This window comes from Pongo abelii, chromosome 1, assembly GCF_028885655.2.
Source record: "Pongo abelii isolate AG06213 chromosome 1, NHGRI_mPonAbe1-v2.0_pri, whole genome shotgun sequence".
Taxonomy (NCBI): Eukaryota; Metazoa; Chordata; class Mammalia; order Primates; family Hominidae; genus Pongo; species Pongo abelii.
This window is the reverse complement of record NC_071985.2, coordinates 29,348,898-29,370,258: the sequence shown is the minus strand read 5'-3', so window position 1 is coordinate 29,370,258 and position 21,361 is coordinate 29,348,898. Positions and strand designations below refer to the sequence as shown.

At 39.8% G+C, this 21,361-nt stretch overlaps 1 protein-coding gene across 7 annotated transcripts in view; it reads right to left on the bottom strand.

Annotated features, from left to right (window-relative positions):
• Positions 1 to 1,637: 1,637 nt before the first annotated feature.
• Positions 1,638 to 21,361, bottom strand: part of BPNT1 (3'(2'), 5'-bisphosphate nucleotidase 1) — a 30,643-nt gene continuing 10,919 nt past the window's right edge. For 3 of the 7 annotated variants that reach the window (XM_054520251.2, XM_054520254.2, XM_054520268.2), the window contains 8 exons: positions 16,836 to 16,940; positions 15,729 to 15,836; positions 12,789 to 12,837; positions 10,697 to 10,788; positions 9,466 to 9,510; positions 6,153 to 6,350; positions 3,616 to 3,721; positions 1,638 to 2,918 (listed from right to left, as the gene is read on the bottom strand). In XM_054520251.2, coding sequence (XP_054376226.1) covers positions 2,770 to 2,918; positions 3,616 to 3,721; positions 6,153 to 6,350; positions 9,466 to 9,510; positions 10,697 to 10,788; positions 12,789 to 12,837; positions 15,729 to 15,836; positions 16,836 to 16,940 — 852 coding nt within the window. In that variant the 3' untranslated portion in view covers positions 1,638 to 2,769. The remainder of the gene's footprint in view (positions 2,919 to 3,615; positions 3,722 to 6,152; positions 6,351 to 9,465; positions 9,511 to 10,696; positions 10,789 to 12,788; positions 12,838 to 15,728; positions 15,837 to 16,835; positions 16,941 to 21,361) is intronic. The other 4 variants (XM_024236949.3, XM_063725143.1, XM_054520263.2 and 1 more) reach the window with 3 other exon arrangements.

Sequence of the window (21,361 nt, the reverse complement as noted above, 5' to 3'; positions counted from 1 at the left end):
TCTGGAGGGGTCGGGGCAAGAGTGAAGAACTGTTTAGACATAATCATTCAGACATCTCTGTAAGGCATCTAGGTAGGTTTTGGGGTATATAGATCTAGAGTTTTGAGAGTTCTAAGCTAAAGATTTTGGATTAATGAGCAAAAGTGCCACAAAAGTCACACAGGTGGATTAGATCATCTGGTGAGAAAGGAAAAGCATAGGCCAGGTGCAGTGGCTCACACCTATAATCCCAGCACATTGGGAGACAGAGGCAGGAGGATTGCTTGAGGCTCGGAGTTCAAGACCAGCCTGGGCTATATAGCAAGACCCCATCTCTACCAAAAAAAGAAAAAAAAAGAAAGGAGAGAGAGACTAGAACAGAATCTTGGTAAACAGTGACATTTAAGGGAAGGAAGACAAAGAGAAAGCAATAAAGGAGACTGAATAGGAGTGGCTAGGTGAAAAAAGAAAGCCAGGACAATGAGAAGAGAGTTACAAGAGGGAGGGCTCAAAGGTGTCAAGACCACAGAGACCTCTTCCTGCTAGATTATGACACTTCTGTAAAATAATACTATATTACCTTATCTAGTGAGTCCTAGAGTTAAATGATTATCAAAGTCCCTGAATTTCTTAAAATATACAGAAGCAGGCTGAGCGTGGTGGCTCACATTTGTAATCCCAGGACTTTGGGAGGCCGAGGTGGGCAGATCATGAGGTCAGGAGATCGAGACCATCCTGGCTAACACAGCGAAACCCCGTCTGTACTAAAAACACAAAAAATTAGCCAGGGGTGGTGGCACACGCCTGTAGTCCCAGCTAATCGGGAGGCTGAGGCAGGAGAATCGCTTGAGCCCAGGAGGTGGATTTGCAGTGAGCCAAGATTGCACCACTGCACTCTGGCCTGGGTGACAGAGAGCGACTCCGTCTCTAAATAAATAAATAAATAAATACACACACACACACACACACACACACACACAGAGAGAGAGAGAGAGAGAGAGAAGCAAAATTGTTGGGATAAACCCTGTGAATTTTTATTTTTATTTTTTGAGACAGAGTCTCGCTTTGTTGCCCAGGCTGGAGTGCAGTGGCACAATCTCAGCTCACTGCAACCTCCGCCTCCCGGGTTCAAGTGATCCTCCTGCCTCAGCCCCCCAGTAGCTGGGATTACAGGCACGTACCACCATGCCCGGCTAATTTTTGTATTTTTAGTAGAGACAGGGTTTCGCCATGTTGGCCAGGCTGGTCTCGAACTCCTGACCTCAGGCGATCCACCCGCCTCGGCCTCCCAAAGTGCTGTGATTACAGGCATGAGCCACTGCGCCTGGCCTGTGAATCTGCATCTTAAAAAATCTTCCTAGGTGATTCTGATATGCAGTTGAGTTTGGGAACTGTTAATTTAAACCACGTGTTTGATTTGAAAACAGATAATTTTAATTAAAAGCAATGGACAGAGACCTAAAAATAAAAATCTAGGTATATTAGCAGAATAATTTTGATAGTTTATGTTATAATCTCTCATTGGAAGGAACAGAAGCAAGTACTTAGCTTTCTACAATTAAGCCTTATAATGATGCCACAAGAATAAACTAATCCCCAAAGTCGAGAATGTATAATTTTCAAACGCTTTTTTAAAAAGCTGGTGAATAACAAAGAGCTAGGATTAAATAATTTATTTAAAAAAAAACTTTTCTCATAAATCTGTTTCATCAGCATATATAATAACATCATACGTATTCTTAACTGGAGTAGAAACATTTTTAAAATTACTGTGAAAAACAAGAGTGAGATTCCAGAAACAATTGTGCCCTAAAGAAATCTGGTTTAGGCCAGGTGCGGTGGCTCACGTCTGTAATCTCAGCACTTTGGGAGGCCGAGGCAGACAGATCACGATGTCAGGAGATCAAGACCATCCTGGCTAACACGGTGAAACCCCGTCTCTACTAAAAATACAAAAAATTAGCTGGGCGTGGTGGTGGGTGTCTGCAGTCCCAGCTACGTGGGAGGCTGAGGCAGGAGAATGGCATGAACCTGGGCGGCAGAGCTTTCAGTGAGCCAAGATCACGCCACTACATTCTAGCCTAGGCTACAGAGCGAGACTCCGTCTCAGGAAAAAAAAAGAGAAATCTGGTGTAAAAGATAGGAATGTTGATTGAACATTGACCTGAATTGTCAATTGGAACTAAAGCTTTTTCCCATTTCTCCACCTAAATACAGGAAAACAAATATAACATATTGAGTTTATAAGTTCTCTAGATGTCAAAATTGGTCTGGTTGATTAATCAAGTTAAATTATTTAATTCTATTTTCTATTCCTAAATATAATAACTAAATATAAATCACTGCTCAACAATGAATAAAGGTGGAACTCTAAATCTACCCAATTAGTTTTAAAATGTATTATTTTGAGAATCAAGTCTTTCTCCTAGCTAAGTAAATGAAACTTTCAGTACTTTTTGGGTGTTTTTTTTTTTCGTTTTTTGTTTTTTTTTTCTGAGACAGGGCTTAACTCCTGTCACTCAGGCTGGAGTGCAGTGGCACGATCTCAGCTCACTGCAACCTCCGCATCCCGGGCTCAAGAGATTCTTCTGCTTCAGCCTCTCAAGTAGCTGGGATGACAGGCGCATGACAGAATGCCCAGTTAATTTGTATTTTTGTAGAGATGGGGTCTCACGATATTGCCCAGGCTGGTCTCAAACTCCTGAGCTCAAGTGATCCACCTGCCTTGGCTTCCCAAAGTGCTGGGATTACAGGCGTGAGCCACCGCGCCCGGCCAGATGAAACTTTCCTTTAAGGAACAAGTGCATTTTTAATAGATTCTGGAACTCGGCTTGCATAGTAGTCATAATTCCTCAGTGTGGCCAGGACTCCTGCAGAGTTCATATGCTTCACATCCTTGTGGTACTGAAGAACATTCCCATGGATATCGGTTAACTTGCCTATAGAAAAACATCAATCAATCAATTAATCAATCAATCAAGTTAGTGGCTAATTGGATTGTGGTTTTTCTAGTTATTTTTAAGTGCCTTTTGCTTCCTTATCCAATAGTAGCCAATAAATTCTGGAAAAAATAATGAGTGTCCAGAAAGGTTAAGTTTTAATTCACTTGAAATTTAAGACTACAGAACAATTTTAACTAACTAAAGGATATAAAATTATTTTTTCTCTGATTAAAATTAATTTTATTTAGCATTTTCTTTTCTATTTTTTTTTTTTTTTTTGAGATGGAGTCTTGCCCAGGCTGGAGTGCAGTGGCACAATCTCAGTTACTACAACCTCGGTTCCACTACAAGCCCAGGAGTTCAAGGCTGCAGTGAGCCATGATTGCGCCACTGCATTCCAGCCTGGACAACAGAGACCCTGTGTCAAAAAAAAAGGCTACAAACAAGGGCTAAATTAAATTAACTGTATGCAGATCAAAGTTCAAAAAAAGAGACTATAACTAAAGTAAAACTTGCTGAAAATCTACTGTCTCATCCATCTATCATATGAGGGGTTTGGACTGGATCATCTCTAAGCTTCCTTCTAGCTTTTATATCGTAACAGTCTAAGTAAAATAATATTACTGAGATATTATATCTTAGCATGATATAATTGTAGAAAAACTATGAATTTCCTAAAATAAAACAGACTAACCTCCCACAGCATGTAAAATAACTTCTGGAGCACAAGTATCCCACTTCTTACAACCAGGACTTGCAAATACATAAGCAGAGGCTTTGCCTTCAATCAGCTGAATAATCTGTAAGGGTAAAAATAAGAATTATCCTTTGATAATAGAAAGAATAATTGAAAGTCATGAAAAGATTGAGGTACAGATAAGAAAAACTGCTTGTTTCTATCAAGGATATGTAATCAGTTCCTCTGTTAAAATTAACTCAGTTAAAGCTTTTAGCAGGTTTAAATTATACCAGTATTATGAAGAAATACATAGAATAAATGCATAATAATATAGTGATATGAAGAAAAAATAATGGTCAAAAAAGCTGCAAAGAGGATATCTGAACTGTCTCCATATTCCAAGTTACATAAAGTAACATGTTGCTTTTATTCATGTTGTTTTTATTTTTTAGTGTAAAAGCAATATACATTTACAGCAGAATTAATTCAAGGTTTTTTCAACATCTAAAAAATTGACCATTTATTAGAGGGCTGCGCGTGGTGGCTCACTCCTGTAATCCCAGCACTTTGGGAGGCTGAGACAGGTGGATCACTTGCAGCCAGGAGTTTGAGACCAGCCTGGCCAACATAGCAAAACCCATCTCTACTAAAAATACAAAAAATTAGCTGGGTGTTGTGGTGCATGCCTGTAATCCTAGCTACTTGGGAGGCTGAGGCACAAGAATCACTTGAACCTGGGAGGTGGAGGTTGTAGTGAGCCAAGACTGCACCACTTCACTCCAGACTGGGCGACAGAGCGAGACTCTGTCTCAAACAAACAAACAGCACCCCCTTCAAAAAAAAACCCTGACCATTATTAAATAAAGGACAGAGAAGTATCAAGCAGTACCATAATGTATAAATTGTAATAGATCCTAACAGATGTGCAATGTGACTAGTCTAACAAATACTTTCATAAGTCTTAGGATTACACGTATTGCCATTTCACTACCAAAATACAAACTTTTTTTTAAAAAAATATTTGAAGAGATTTATTCTAAGCCCAATATGAGTGACCATGGCCCATGACACAGCCCTCAGGAAGTCCTGAGAACATGTGCCCAAAGCAGTGGGGAGCAGCTTGGTTGTATACATTTTAGAGAGGCATGAGACATTAATCGAATACATTTAAGAAATACATTGATTTGGTCCAGAAAGGCGGAACAACTCAAAGCGGTGGGGGCGGGGAGGCTTCCAGGATATAGGTGAATTTAAGTATTTTCTGATTGACAATTGATTGGGTTTGTCTAAAGACCTGGGATCTATAGAAAGGGAATGTTCAGATTAAGATAAAGACTGTTGAGACCAAAATTCCTCTGAAGTCTTATAGTGGCTGTCCTTAGATACAATAGGTGACAAATGTTTCCTAATCAGATTTTAGTTAATCTCTTTAGGATTTGGAGGGTCTGAAAGAAAAAGAGCTAGCTATGTTAATAGAGATGATTTACAGATGCAGATTTTTCCCCACAAAGAACAGCTTGCAGCGCCACAAAATACAAACTTTTATAGAGTCATCCTAACAATTCCTCTAATACTGATACACAACTGAGATCACTGCTAGAACTTGCATGACTCTAAATGGTAACCTGCTATCAAACTTACATTAGTCAATTGACTTTTTTTGGTTATAGTGTAAAATAATTATTATTATAAAACTCAGACTCTACTAGAAATACAAAAATTAGCCAGGCATGGTGGCAGGCGCCTGTAATCCCAGCTACTCAGGAAGCTGAGGCAGGAGAATCGCTTGAACCCAGGAGGTAGAGGTTGCAGTGAGCCGAGATTGTGCCATTGCACTCCAGCCTGGGCAACAGAGCAAGACTCCGTCTCAAAAAAAAAAAAAAAAAAAAAAAAAACTATTCAGAAGATACATAAGTAGGACCAGAGTGATAGGATGTGAGGAAGGAAGGAGTCTAGGATGACTTTCAGGTGTTTGGCTGGATCAGTTAGAAAAATGGTGGTGCCATTAGCAGGACAGTAAAACAGGGAGAGAAACACATCCAGAGGTGGGTAGAAAGAGGATGAACTCAAATTGGACATGCTGAATTTGAGATACCTGAGGGATGTCATCATAATGATATCTAGGGGACAATCAGATGAGAAGAGATCAGGGCTAGGGATGTAGATCAAATTGTGTCCCGTTTCATAATTCTCTCAGCAGGTTGGACACCTGGATGAAAGAATGGGGGAAATAGATAGGAAGCGGGCAGGCAGGCCAGATCTTAAGAGTCTGTAGAAGGTCTAGGAAATAATCTAAGAGGGTCCTTGGGAAAATAAGGTCTTTGGCAAGAAGCATGGAGTCATCCTGATGACTTTCATTAACACTGAACTCTCAGATAAAACAAAAAAAAAACCTTGACTCTTAAATTTATTTTTAAAATTTAAATACTGCTGAAATGTACAAATTATGGTCTTTACTCCCATCTCTTTAAACTCTTATTTCGTGTTTTTAAAAGTTGAGTATTTCAATGATTCACTTGCATTTCAGAGCAGATGACAGACATTTTTCATACCTTATTTCCTGCTCCTCCTACTCGCAGCACAGCATCGGGGTTCATAGCAGCAACGCAGTCAGTAACCAACTTGTTGCTATGGGATCGAGTAGTTGTGATAATGTGTTTCCCAGCAGGGACTTCTTTCAGCTGAAACCCAAAGGCGCCTAAACCTAAAACTCCCCAGATTGTCCTCCCCAACACAGCATCTGGTCCTGCCTGTGTAAACGAGTGAAACAACAAGACTTGTGGTTATTTGGAGAAGAAGGTTAGCCCATAAATAGAATATTCAGTTATATTAGCATCATGATTTAAAAAATAAAAACATGATAGCCAGGCACGGTGGCTCACACCTGTAATCCCAGCACTTTGGGAGGCCGAGGCGGGCGGATCACGAGGTCAGGAGATCTAAACCATCCTGGCTAACACGGTGAAACCCCGTCTCTACTAAAAATACAAAAAAATTAGCCGGGCGTGATGGTGGCTGCCTGTAATCCCAGCTACTTGGGAGGCTGAGGTAGGAGAATGGCGTGAACCTGGGAGGCGGAGGTTGCAGTGAGCCAAGATCGCGCCACTGCACTCCAGTCTGGGTGACAGACCAAGACTCCGTCTCAAAAAACATGATAACGTTATAAAGTACAAGAACAATATCACTGACAAAGAACTTTTCCTGAAAGAATCTGCTGATTATTCTCATTACTGTTCTGGTTAACAGTTTCAAAGAACTTTTGGTTATTCCCTGGAATCCTTATAAACTGATTTCTGTTTATAATGTGCGGAAACATCATGAACTGATTACTGTTTCTCTGAATTATCTAATGATCTCTTTGTTGTATTTGAAAATGGCCATTTTCAGAAGGTACTAAGATCCCCAGGAAATGAAATACCATGTATTGATAACTACTTTTCATTATCCAAGAAATATTAAAAATCATGTTGCTACAGGAATAGGTAATGATGACAATGTATTTGGCTGCTATGGAGATAGGGCAACTGAATAAGCCAATACAATATTGAAGAGTAGCCATGGATAATGGGATGAGAGTTAAGATTTTGCTGACAATTGTAGTAGCAAAATGACAATGATAATGCAATCTTAGAATCTATATTTTCCTTTGCAGAACTCAGTTTCAACCACATTGTTATAACTATACACTTGATATAGAAAAAAAATCTGTATTTCATGGAAATTAAAACTGATACATAAAATGATTGATGCAAAGTCATCAAAATACAATTATATTAATATAGTAGACATATATTATAGAGATATACATATTGTACTGAACACCAAACATGTACCAGGCACCATTCTAAGTGCTTTACATGTATTATCTCTCTTTCAATCCTCAAAGCACACCCATGAAGTAGGTATTCTCATCCTTAAAGATGAGAAAAATGAAAGGTGGAATCATTAAGTAACCTGACTAAAGGCTCTAAGAAGTTCCTAACCAAAGATTGGCTCATCTGTCTTCAAAGATGATATTCTTAAACACTATATTAGACTGCCTAAGTTTACCTGTCAAAATGTTTTCACACACATCATCTTATTTGTCCTAGAGCAGTACCCTGGGTGTTGTTATTGTGAAATATACTTAGGTTGCAGGTTGGGTTCCCTGGGAAGCAGACTGAGGCAGGTGGTATGTTTGTTAGGAAGTGCGCTTGGTATCAACACCTGTGGAAGGAGGAGGAGGGTGTGGGCAGAGGGAAGAAATAAGCTGTGATGCAGGTACAACAAGAGCTGACTCTACAGGGAGCTGTTCCTATGCGGGGAATCTGGAGCTACAATAGCCTTTCAGGGTAGTCCCAAATTGGGATGAGATGTCAGGTCTTGAAACTCCTGCAATAATCAGTCACTGGAAATGGACTGCATTGGGAAGAGGTGTGGTCCTAGGTGAGACAGCTCTCCATTGGTAGGGCAATCCCAGAAGAGTCTGATGGCAAATGGGGCAGCAAAGGAGCCAAAGAACAGGTACTGGGTGCTCGGCATATGTTAATGTGCTTCCTCTGTTCCCACCTGAGTTTACACTACAGGAGAGGCTTGGAATCTAAGGAAGCTATTTATTTTTTTATTTTCATTTTTTTGAGACAGAGTCTTACTGTGTCGCCCAGGCTGGAGTGCAGTGGTGCGATCTCGGCTCACTGCAAACTCCGCCTCCTGGGTTCAAGCAATTCTCTTGCCTCAACCTCCTGAGTAGCTGGGATTACAGGTGCGTGCCACCATGTTCTGCTAATTTTTGTAATTTTTTAGTAGAGACAGGGGTTTCACCATGTTGGTCAGGCTGGTCTCGAACTCCTGACCTTGTGATCCACCTGCCGTGGCCTCCCAAAGTGCTGGGATTTCAGGCATGAGCCACCACGACCGGCCAAGAAACCTATTTATTAATGCAGCTCTCCAGTTATTCTGGAAAAAAATAAAGGAAAGAAAACAGTGGACACGAATATTTAAGGCCCTACAAGGTCATATTCCCTCTGTAAATGAACATCTAGGCAAAAAGGATGGGATCAAGGACTCTAGTGTCTTGGTGTGGTAAATGCAATCTCATGATGCAGCCGGCTTGCCTTCTTCTGTGCTCCTGACTCTCAGGCTCTCGCATTGTCTCTCTCTTTCAAAGGCTCCACACTAATTTTGGGAGGGGTAACAAAGGCGAAAATTTTCTGACAATTAAGCTTCAATGGTTAAGAAACTGGCTTCAGTATGAAGATAGACTGAGTTTCTTCATGTTATTTCCTTTAAGTTTCTACTAGTTTCAGTATATGTTGGAAGCAATAATAAAGTTTGAATTGCTAAGTCTTTTCTCTGGCTCAGGGGGGCAATATAAAGTAATACAGTAGCAAGGTTTGGATTTGAGTTTGAATCCCAGTTCTGCCATTTACCAACTGGGTGACCACAGGAAAGTTAATTGCCTCAGTTTCCTCTTTAAAATGGAGATAATAGTTTATTTAAAGGGCTGTGGTGAGTATTCAATGAAAGGATATATTTGAAACCCTTGAACCTGGCAGCATACAGTAAACTCTTAATAAATTTTAGCTATTATGGTGATGATGATTATTATTTAAAATTGAATCTTTAGCCTGAATACCATCAACACAGCTGAGCAACTTTTCTACTTCCATTTGTGGTAATGAATTTTAAGGCACAAGCAAGAGAAGCAAAAGAAAGCATAAACAGAGTGTCCAGAGGGGAAGTGGTACAGAGAGAAGTAATGAAGAGAAGCAGAACTGGAGAAAAGGAACTGGTATGTGGGATGCACAATGACCACCTGGGGTACCACAAGTTGCCTACCTCTTTTCTACCTACTAGTGGAGCCAAAACCCTAGCTATTTTTCTCACCTTTGCTTCATTCCTGTGTTCCCTTAACTGCTGCTTTTCATTGTTCTGTGGAAAATGAATACAATTTTTCTAATCTCAGAAAGAAGTGGTGAAAATTATTAACTCCTAAGCACTTAGATTTTTTCTTGATGAAAGGTACCATGCATTACAATGCTTTATATGAATTAAATGCCCCTTTTGAAAGTAATAGTATTAACTTAAAGTTTACATAAAAACCACAAACTTGTGTCTGTATATAACAGTATCAACATTAAAATCATATTTAAAGAATTAATAGACACAAGCAATTTAACCCCAGAGACTTCCTCAATAACATATAACTATTTTGGTAAATCCTAAGAAACACATGATTCTTAATAAAATTTATAATCATACGAAGAGCAGGAAAAAACAAATTTATATTAGAAATAAAGCTTAACCTTGCTTTTAACTCAGAGTGGAAATTCAGAAGTAATATTGCCCACTCTGATTACTTTGTTTCTCTAAAGTTCTATCAAGGTCACATTAATATAAATACCTTAACTACTTTATCTCAACAATTTCCTATAAAATTTAATGCAATTTAATGGTACATTCTTGCTTTGAAATTACACTGGTCCCTTGCTTCTATGGAAGGCAATTTATCTGATGTATAATAGAAAATCAAAGCAGATTAGAAGAGACAAGAAAAAAGAATGCAAGAGCATAATAAGTTCTGTTACCAACACTGACTGTAACTTAGGCGCTACACAGCGTTACCTGGAAAACAACATGCCTAGCATCTTTTCTTGGTTGAAATGGTTCATTTCTTGAATGTGCTTCAGGAACCAATCATAAATCAGGTGTCTTGATGCCCAAGCTAATCAAGAACCCTATCAGTAATTCTCTTAACATTTATATTTGAATCATAAGGAACAAATTAAAAAATATATAATGCACTTAGTGTGTCTGTGTACATACACATGTATATATATGCATACCCAGTACCAATGCCCCCAGCGATTTTGATTCAGTAGGTCTGGGGTATGGCCTGGGAATCCATATTTTTAAAAGTTTCTCATCAGTTAATAGCATAGCTAAAAAAAAAGTTAAAAATAAATAAATAAATAAATAAAATTTAAAAAATGAAAAGTTCCCCAGATGATTGCATATGCAACCAAGCTAAAAACCACTCGCTTAGGTAACATAAAGAATCAGATAACACTATAATTATTTACCTAATGAAATTACTTTGTATCATTTATAGTAATACCTCATAGTTGTAATATGGCTGGTTAATAACTCCTGCTATGGCTTTTCCTTCATAAGCAATTCCAATAAGAACTGTTACATTGTCAAGAAGACCTGCAAAGAAGAAATAAATATCAGTTATATAACTTGCTCATATTATGACTCATCATTACTACATCAATTGCTCCAAGTTAGTTTTGCAGTTAAGGTATAGAATTTGCAATGATTCATCCGTGATCAATCCTATTTATAGCAAAAGGCATAAATGATAAGCGAGCTGGCCAGAAACAGCAATAGGATCTATGGCCACTTAATTGAATTGGCAATCATGGTCTCATTAGTACAATGTGTAAACCAACTAAATAAAGCAGCCATAACTCTATAGCCATCATCATATTCCTCTATGCCTCTTCCACCATCATCCAACTCATCCTTACCTGCCGAATCACTTTATATTCCTGGATTACACTCTAGACTTGTATTTCAAGCCTTTAAAGCAGAGTTTCTCAAAGGGAGGCCCAAGGACTATCAAGCAGCATTAGAATTAACTGGTGTACTTTTTATAATACAGATCTTCTCAGGCTCCTTCCCAGAACTAGTGAATCAAAATCTAGGAGTGGGGGACAAGACCTAAATAAGCTTTCTAGGTGCTTTTATACACATTAAAGTTATCTAGAGCTTCCTTATTTCGCAATGGGTTCTACAGATGTTTTCAGCACACACACATACATACACATGTACACACACACTATGATTCACCCATTATAGAGATGTCTCATTCAAGAACAGTAAAATAGTTTTTTTCTAGTAATTATGATGAATTTTTTAAGCCATGTCCTGAGAGGCAATACAAGAAAATTTATGTAGATCTTAATTTAATTTTATTATTATTATCATCATCATCATTATTATTATTATTTTCTTTTTTTGAAACAGAGTCTTGCTCTGTCTCCCAGGCTGGAGTGCAGTGGCGTGATCTCAGCTCACTGCAACCTCTGTCTTCCGGGTTCAAGCAATTCTCCTGCCTCAGCCCCACAAGTAGCTGGGATTACAGACGTGCACCACCAGGCCCAGCTAATTTTTGTATTTTTAGGAGAGAAAGGGTTTCACCATGTTGGCCAGGCTGGTCTCGAACTTCTGACCTAATTATCTGCCCACCTCAGCCTCCCAAAGTGCTGGGATTACAGGCATGAGCCACCACGCCCGGCCTAGATCTTAATTTTAAAAATAAAACTCTAAGCTTAAAACCTAAAACTTGCCAGGTGTGGTGGCTCACACCTGTAATCCAAGCACTTTGGGAGGCCCAGGCAAGTGGATGACCTGAGGTCAGGAGTTCAAGACCAGCCTGACCAACATGGTGAAACCCCATCTCTCCTAAAAATACAAAAATTAGCTGGGCGTGGTGGCAGGTGCCTGTAATCCCAGCTACTTGAGAGGTGAGGCAGGAGAATAGCTTGAACCTGGGAGGCAGAGGTTGCAGTGAGCTGAGATGGTGCCACTGCACTCTAGCCTGGGCAATGAGCAAGACTGTCTTAAAAAAAAAAGACAAAACCTAAAACTCTGGCTCTGAGCTTGTTCATTCCTACATTTATATGGCCAATTTTATTTTAATTTTTTGCTCTCTAATTGTTCTCATCTTAGATAAGGAGAAATATTGTACTGTGTTTTAAAACCCATCTTTAGAAGGTGAGGCTATGAAATGTGAAAGCAGTTCACAGATTAGGGGAGAATGAATGGGGAGGGCATGGGATGGTGGTGGTGGCAGAGCAAGAGCTACACAGTTGTACTCGTTATCGTTTTTATACCCCAATAAAGCTGGGGTTCACTATAGTCATTTTGGTAACACTGGTTTAATATGTTATTCTCATCTGGGAGACATTAGAAGTGTGGGGCTGGTAGAGTATGTGGGGGGTGGTATTTGAAGGAGATGAATTTTCTTCTCCTGTCTTGACAATCAACGACATATGATAACCATGAGCACAAATATAGCTTTAGGGGAAAACATAACACATGATAGTAGCTTTCCATACAACATACAAAATATCAAATATTTACAACTAACATCATATCCTTGTCCCACTGCTGTCAAATATGAATACAAAAGAGATATCAACCTTCGGTATATTCCTTGGTTCCATCCAGAGGATCAACCCAGACCACGAGCTAAAATTAAAAAGAGAGAAGGAAAATATCTAAATCAAGCATACAAAATTCTAAAAACAGATTTAAATAGATTAAAACTACTCTTTTTTTCCTGTTTGAAATTATATTACGGATGGCTTAAGTTAATGTCATCTGTTTTGAGATAGTACAAAAACCTTATTCTTTTGTAATCATGGAAAAAGTCCATTTGAATAAGAGAAAAGTCTGATTTAAGAATTTTCACGCCAGGCACGGTGGCTCACACCTGTAATCCCAGCACTTTGGGAGGCCGAGGCGGGTGGACCACCTGAGGTCAGGAGTTCGAGACTAGCCTGGCCAAAGTGGTGAAACCCCATCTCTACTAAAAATACAAAAATTAGCCGGGCGTGGTGGCAGGTGGCTGTAATCCCAGCTACTCAGTAGGCTGAGGCAGGAGAATCACTTGAACTCAGGAGGCGGAGGTAGCAGTGAGCCCAGATCGTGCCATTGCACTCCAGCCCGGACAACAAGAGTGAAACTCCGTATAAAAAAAAAAAAAAGGATTTTCAACATGAAATACTTAACTGATAGAAGTTTGTTGTCACTTGAACACTAAGCACAATGAATATACTGATCTCTAGATCATGGTACAGGGAAAACTTGTAAAGTGGCATAAAAAATGTTTTGAACATGTATAGTTGCTACTCATTATTATACATAAGTGCTGATTTTAAAAAAACAACAGTCGAATTATCTTAAGGACACAGTCCATACAATCCAAAGAAAAATGAATAATAAAACTGGCAGCAGATTTAAAAGGAAAATTCCTTCTGTTTAGGACATTTAGTATGATTCAGGATATGCTGCCTTTAACCACTACAATGACAACATTATGTGAATTTCTGAGTAAGGGAGTGTTTCTGATGGAGGACAGACACCACGTCTCATTTTCTTTTCTTTTTTTTTTTTGAGACAGAGTCTAGCTCTGTTGCCCAGGCTGGAGTGCAGTGGTGTGATCTCGGGTCACTGCAACCTCCACCTCCCGGGTTCACGCCATTCTCCTGCCTCAGCCTCCCTAGTAGCTGGGACTACAGGCACCTGCCACCACGCCCGGCTAATTTTTTGTATTTTTAGTGGAGATGGGGTTTCTCCGTGTTAGCCAGGATGGTCTCGATCTCCTGACCTCATGATCCACCTGCCTTGGCCTCCCAAAGTGCTGGGATTACAGGCGTGAGCCACCACGCCCGGCCCCACCATGTCTCATTTTCTTTGTTTCCTCCATACCACAGAGCAAAGTGTCTTACTCATAGTAAGTCTCCAATGAATATGTATTAAATAATTAAAAATTAGAAAACTAAAGACGTTATGGTGGCTATCTGAAGTCACAGATTTAACTTAAGCAACTATAAAAAGCAAGCAGGATGATATTTATGGTCTTCTAAAAATATAAGGTAGCAACCTGTTTCATAGCCTTCTATCCCCAATTACCAATGAATGTTTTACTATCAGATCTACTAAATATCTACTAAATAACAAATTAGATTTTCTTCCTAAAAGTATTTATTTATTTAATGAGATAGGGTCTCACTATGCTGTTCAGGCTGGAGGGTACGTGTAAAACTGTACAAGGTAGGAACAAAGTACGACAACTTACACTTCCCAACTGCAAAACTTAATACAAAGCAAGAAAGTGTGGTACTGGCATAAGGATAGACATATAGACCAATGGAATATAACTGAGAGTCCATAATGAAACCCATACATCTATTTCTTTTCTTTTTTTTTTTTTGAGATGAAGTTTTGCTCTTGTTGCCCAGACTGGAGTGCAATGGCTCAATCTCGTCTCACTGCAATCTCCGCCTCGCAGGTTCGAGCGATCCTCCTGCCTCAGCCTCCTGAGTAACTGGGATTAAAGGCATGCGCCACCACGCCCAGCTAATTTTGTATTTTTAGTAGAGATGGAGTTTCTCTATGTTGGTCAGGCTGGTCTTAAACTCTCGACCTCAGGTGATCTGCCTGCCTCGGCCTCCCAAAGCACTGGGATTACAGGCGTTAGCCACCGCGACCAGCGTGAAACCAATACATCTATGGCCTGCTGATTTTTCACAAGTGTGCCAAGGCCATTCAACTGAGGAAAAAATAATCTCCTTAAGAGATGGTGCTGGGGCCAGGTGAGGTGGCTCAAGCCTGTAATCCCAGCACTTTGGGAGGCTGAGGTAGGCGGATCACGAGGTCAAGAAATCAAGACCACTCTGGCCAACATGGTGAAACCTCATCTCTACTAAAAATACAAAAAAATTAGCTGGGCATGGTGGTGTGCGCCTGTAGTCCCAGCTACTTGGGAGGCTGAGGCAGGAGAATCGCTTGAACCCAGGAGGTGGAGGTTGTGGTGAGCCAAGATCACGGCCCTGCACTCCAGCCTGGTGACAGAGCGAGACTCCGTCTCAAAAAAAAAAAAAGAGATGGTGCTGGTTGCAGCCTCAACCTCCATGGGCTCAGGTGATCCTCCCACCTCAACCTCCCAAGTAGCTGAGACTATAAGTGTGCACCACCACACCTGGCTAATTTTTGTATTTTTTGTTGAGACAGAGTTTCACTATATTGCCCAGTCTGGTCTCGAACTCCTAGACTCAAGCAATCCAACCACCTTGGCCTCCCAAAGTGCTGGGATTACAGGTGTGAGCCACCATGCCTGGCGCTAAAAGTATTTTAAATAATGGTTTTAGAGTGGAAAGGAAACCCATAGGATGAGAAATTGAACTCTAAATCCATATGGTTGCCTGATACTTCCATGTTGGCTCTGAAAGATATCAAGTTTCTGGTTGCCCCTATTTTATAACTACCAATTTTTCATCTTACAGGCAAATTTTATTTCCTTTACTATGGCAAAAAGCCCAGGTTAATAGAGAGTTGAGTATAAATATGGGTCATACATCTTCTTCTTTAATAGCACTGTACTGCGATGGGCATGGTTGCTTCAGTATTTCTTCCCACTGACTGTCTTCAATCAGCTCTTGATCCACTTCCTCAGAAGGCAGATCCTAAAGCAGAGATAACCCTAATGGTTACTGAAGCCGTTTAGTGTTTACAGAGTATGCTTTGTCTCATTAACAGAAGAAATGCAGCATCACAGTTTTCACTAGTTCTTCCGGTTTACCATTTATATTTAGAGCTTTTAAAGCAAACCTTAAAAATTTGCAAAAACAACCATATGTGGCTCATCAAAATTGACTAAATGGTTCCAATGTCATTATACTGAACAGAGTTTAAAAAGAAAAGAATTTGTAAGTATTATACACTCATTTAAACAAGTGTCTCTGACAGCAAATAATTCCCTTGTATTACATGAGATGTCAATTCCCTCACTTTCTTTTTTTTTTTGAGACGGAGTCTTGCTGTGTTGCCCAGGCTGGAGTGCAGGGGCACCACCTCGGCTCACTGCAACCTCCCCATCCTGGGGTCAAGCAGTTCTTCCTCAGCCTCCTGAGTAGCTGGGATTACAGGCATTCACCACCACGCCTGGCTAATTTTTGTATTTTTAGTAGAGACAGGGTTCAGTTTCACCATGTTGGTCAGGCTGGTCTTGAACTCCTGATCTCGTGATCCGCCCGCCTCGGCCTCCCAAAGTGCTGGGATTACAGGCGTGAGCCACTGCGCCTGGCCTAATTCCCTCACTTTCAAAGTGTTATAGTCTTTGGATAAGTATGCAAATAAGCCTAATTTTAAAAACACACAGATGACAACAAAACCCATTTTATTCCAAAGTTCTAGATCTCTGCCCATCTTCCAGTTTGTATGCTGGGTATAACAGTAACCACATCTTCTATGGTCAATAATTAAGACATCTGGCTTAGAAATAGACCAAAATGTCTTAAAATCAGATATTTCCAAGTCCAAGGAATACAATAATTATTTTTGTATTTAAAACAATAAATACAATGCTTAAAATCATAATAGTGGTATACAAATCATTAAAGTGTCAGTTATAACTCCATTTGGTAAACAGGGATTTAAAAAAAAATGTCTGTGACGACTCTTACCTCTTCGCCTATAATTGTGAGTTTGGGGAATTTCCGGGCCAATGAAGAACATATGCTCATCTGTGCCAATCGGTCAGCTTTGGTCTGCAGGTCTGTTGCACAGGTCTATAATAAAGAATGCAAATTTTAGCAGAGCTAATGAAAAATAAGTTGTCCTCTGATTCCTTGTGCATGAGTGCCTACAAAATTTAGATTACACTGTCAGTTTTTAGAGTCATAGAACTTAACACCAAATGAGTTAACTGGTTTCTTGCCTTGGTTTTTCTCAAAGGATTAATAGTGGGTAAAGTTTGGAAAGGAGCTTTTAAATAATCTAGAACATTTTCTTCCCTAGTTTAGAAATTCCTTATCTCTAGACATCAACCTTTTGCTTAAATAGGTTAAGAGATAGGAAATGTATAACTTTTCAAGGCAAAGTTAATAGTTATTAGAAAAGTGTTCCTTGGCTCTTTCTATAACTTCCACATTAATCCTAATCATAATAATTCAATAGGTCTTCAAGTTGATTCACAGGTATAGAGTAAGAAATCCTATCTGGTTTTTTTTTGAGACGGAGTCTTGCTCTGTCGCCAGGCTGGAGTACAGTGGCACAATCTTGGCTCACTGCAAACTCTGCCTCCTGGGTTCAAGCAATTCCCCTGCCTCAGCCTCCCGAGTAGCTGGGACTACAGGCACGTGCCACCATGCACGGCTAATTTTTTGTATCTTTGTAGAGACGAGGTTTCACCATGTTGGCCAGGATGGTCTTGAACTCCTGATCTTGTGATCCGCCCGCCTCGACCTCCCAAAATGCTGAGATTACAGGCATGAGCCACCGTGCCCGGCCTAAGAAATCCTGTTTCTAAAAATCTAAAAAACACGAATATGAACTGCTGTAATATTTAACATATAGCTCACCTATGGCACCCTCACTCAATCAATATGTCAGATAATCATGCTAGTGAAAGAGAAAAGTTTTGCAAGTGACAACCACAACCTCCTTTGTTAGTCTGCTTTCAGAGCCTTATGATATATTGCAATTTATATATGCCTGGTTAAGTAGATTTACAGATTATATCATTTTAGTAGAATTTGTTCGTTTGTTTGTTTTGAGACGGAGTCTCACTCTGTCACCCAGGCTGGAGTGCAGTGGCGCGATCTCAGCTCACTGCAACCTTTGCCTCTCCACTTCAAGCAATTCTCCTGCCTCAGCCTCCCAAGTAGCTGGGACTGCAGGCGCCCCCCACCACGCCTGGCTAATTTTTGTATTTTTAGTAGAGATGGGGTTTCACCATATTGGCCAGGCTGGTCTCAAACTCCTGACCTCGTGATCCGCCCACCTCGGCCTCCCAAAGTGCTGGGATTACAGGCGTGAGCCAGTGCACCTGGCCTCATCTTAGTAGAATTTTAACAATACTTTGCAATGAGATAAGGAGTCATTATGAAAAGCAAACTGTTTTATGCCTCACTGAGATTTGCTGTATATCTCAATGCAAAGTACTATTCTGCTAGAATGTAAGCTCTACAAAAGGATTTTATTCCCTAAAGAACTGTGTCTAGCACATAGTAGGTGCTCTATAAGTACCTTTTGAATGAACCTACTCAAAAGAATTGTTGAGTTTGAAGATTAGTTATATATCAATCAAGTTTGTAGACCACTGCTGTAGAGAAAAAAAAGACACATTGAAAGCCATTCCACTATCTGAGGAAAGCAATTCTCTTTTCCTCTCTAAGATAAATATTTCCTATTCTATCAACATAGTTCCAGACCTCATCATTGGAACCTTGTGTGATAAACTGATTTTGCTGTTTTTTAAAAACAAGGTATCAACGGAAGGATATAAACTACTAGAAATGCCTGAGCAGTACAGAAGACAATGAGAATATTACCTTTTTTCCCGACTTAGCATTACATCTCTGTTCCTTTTTAGCTGCCTGGGTTTCAAAATTGTATGTCTAATATAATCTCAACATAAGATCAACTTAAAATAAGTGATGTTAAGGAAAAGGATCTGAAAGGAAATAATTCAAAATATTGGCAATGGTGGCATGATGGATGATTTTTGTTTACTTTTTGGCATTTTTCTCCATTTCCTACTTTTCATAATAGAAAACACTTCATAAAAAATGAGATTAGGGGCTGGGCGCAGTGGCTCATGCCTGTAATCCCAGCACTTTGGGAGACCGAGGTGGGCGGATCACAAGGTCAGGAGTTTGAGACCAGCCTGACCAACATGGAGAAACCCTGCCTCTACTAAAAATACAAAATTAGCCCGGGCGCGGTGGCTCATGCCTGTAATCCTAGCACTTTGGGAGGCTGAGGCGGGCGGATCCCGAGGTCAGGAGTTCGAGACCATCCTGGCTAACACGGTGAAACCCCGTCTCTACTAAAAATACAAAAAAATTACCCGGGTGTGGTGGCAGGCGCCTGTAGTCCCAGCTACTCAGGAGGCTGAGGCAGGAGAACGTCATGAACCCGAGAGGCGGAGCTTGTAGTGAGCATTGTGCCACTGCACTCCAGCCTGGGCGACAGAGCGAGACTCCATCTCAAAAAAAAAAAGAAAAAAAATACAAAATTAGCTGGGTGAGGTGGTGCATGCCTGTAATCCCAGCTACCCAGGAGGCTGAGGCAGGAGAATCACTTGAACCCGGGAGGCAGAGGCTGCAGTGAGCCGAGATCACACCATTGCACTCGAGCCTGGGCAACAAGAGTGAAACTCCTTCTTAAAAAAAAAAAATTAATAACAATAATAATAATAATAATATTAGTAGCCCTCTGAAAGCAGCAGTATTATTCTGTTGGTTATTACCAAGCATGTCTGTGGTCAACTAAAATCTCTTTTTCAAACAAATTTGAATCAGATTTATCTTACATAACTTGAACATGAATACAGCGCTTTATATTATTCCTGTTATAATATCCTGTTAGATTTGGTCCACTTTTCTCAGAGGTTGCAACTATTTTGAATACTTATTCTGTGATCAAATGCATTAACTAGCCCGCTCAGCTTTCTCTTATTGACAAATCTGATAAGTATGCTTTCTGTATCATCTTCCACTTCAGCTAACACATTCCATATTTTTTAAAACTGTACGTTATTTAATGATTAAAGAGAACAGTACAATGTCAGGAGCAGAGTCCTGTGATCAGCCAACAGTGATCCTTTTCCAGGATGAAAATGACTCATGAATTTAAATTTGTGGATAATGTTATTCATCCAGTTATGAATACACCTAACCGTGGCTCAGGATGGGAGATGTCGTCTACATAACTAAAAATAGCTTGAATATTTTCTTAAATAGAAAATGACAGACTATAACAAATGTTTTGCTTAAATCAAGATATCTTCTATTTCCTCTATGAGCAGGCCCATAAATCTATCAAAAAAGGAAATGAGATTTATTTCATTTGTTCTTATGAGTTTTTTTTTTTTTTAATATTATTTATTTATTTATTTTAGAGACAGGGTTTCACTCTGTTGCCCAGGCTGGAGTACAGTGGTGGGATCACAGGTCACTGCAGCCTCAAACTCCTGGGCTCAAGCAATTATCCCACTTCAGCTTCCCAAGTAGCTAGGACTACAAGCATGTCCCACCATGTCAGATGGGGTCTTGCTATGTTGCCCAGGCTGATTTTTATGTTAACTTTTTAAAAGCAATTACATTGAATGCTTTATAATGAACTCACGTCAACTTTTTTCTAAGTTGTTTTTTACTCACATATCTCACTTTTTCTTATGGTAACAACCCTAGATAGATATATCACTTATAAGTGAGTGACTTAACTCACTCTATTTTAAATTGTTAAAGTGTTAATGATAAATCATATCCTATCGATGTTCTCACTTGGAAGAAATTACAACACAATTTTCCTTAAAGGCTATAATAAAGAAAGATCTAGGCAAAGTGTAGTGGCTCATACCTGTACTCACACCCGTAATCTCAGCACCTTGGGAGTCTGAGGTGGGTGGATCACTTGAAGCCAGGAGTTCGAGACCAGCCTGGGCAATATACTGAAACCCCATCTCCACAAAATAAAAACATTAGCTGGGTGTCATGGTGCTTGCCTATAGTCCTAACTACTCAGGAGGCTAAGCCAAGAGGGTCCTTTGAGCCCAGAGCTTGAGGCTGCAACAAGCTATCAGTAGGACTGTGCCACTGTACTCCAGCCTTGGGTGTCAATGTGAGACCTTGTCTCTTAAAAAAAAAAAAAAAAAAAGATTATAATAAAGAATTTAAGGATTAAAAGTCAATATATGAAAACTTATGTGTAAAATTTGTAATGTGAGGTAATAACCAAATCCCAAGGAAGATATATATATATATATATATATATATATTTATGTATTTTTTTTTTTTGAGATGGAGTCTTGCTTTTGTTGCCCAGGCTGGAGTGCAATGGTGTGATCTCAGCTCACTGCAACCTCCGCCTCCCAGGTTCAAGTAATTCTCCTGCCTCAGCCTCCTGAGTAGCTGTGATTATAGGTGTGCACCGCCATGCCAGGCTGATTTTTATATTTTTAGTGGAGATGGGGTTTCATCATGTT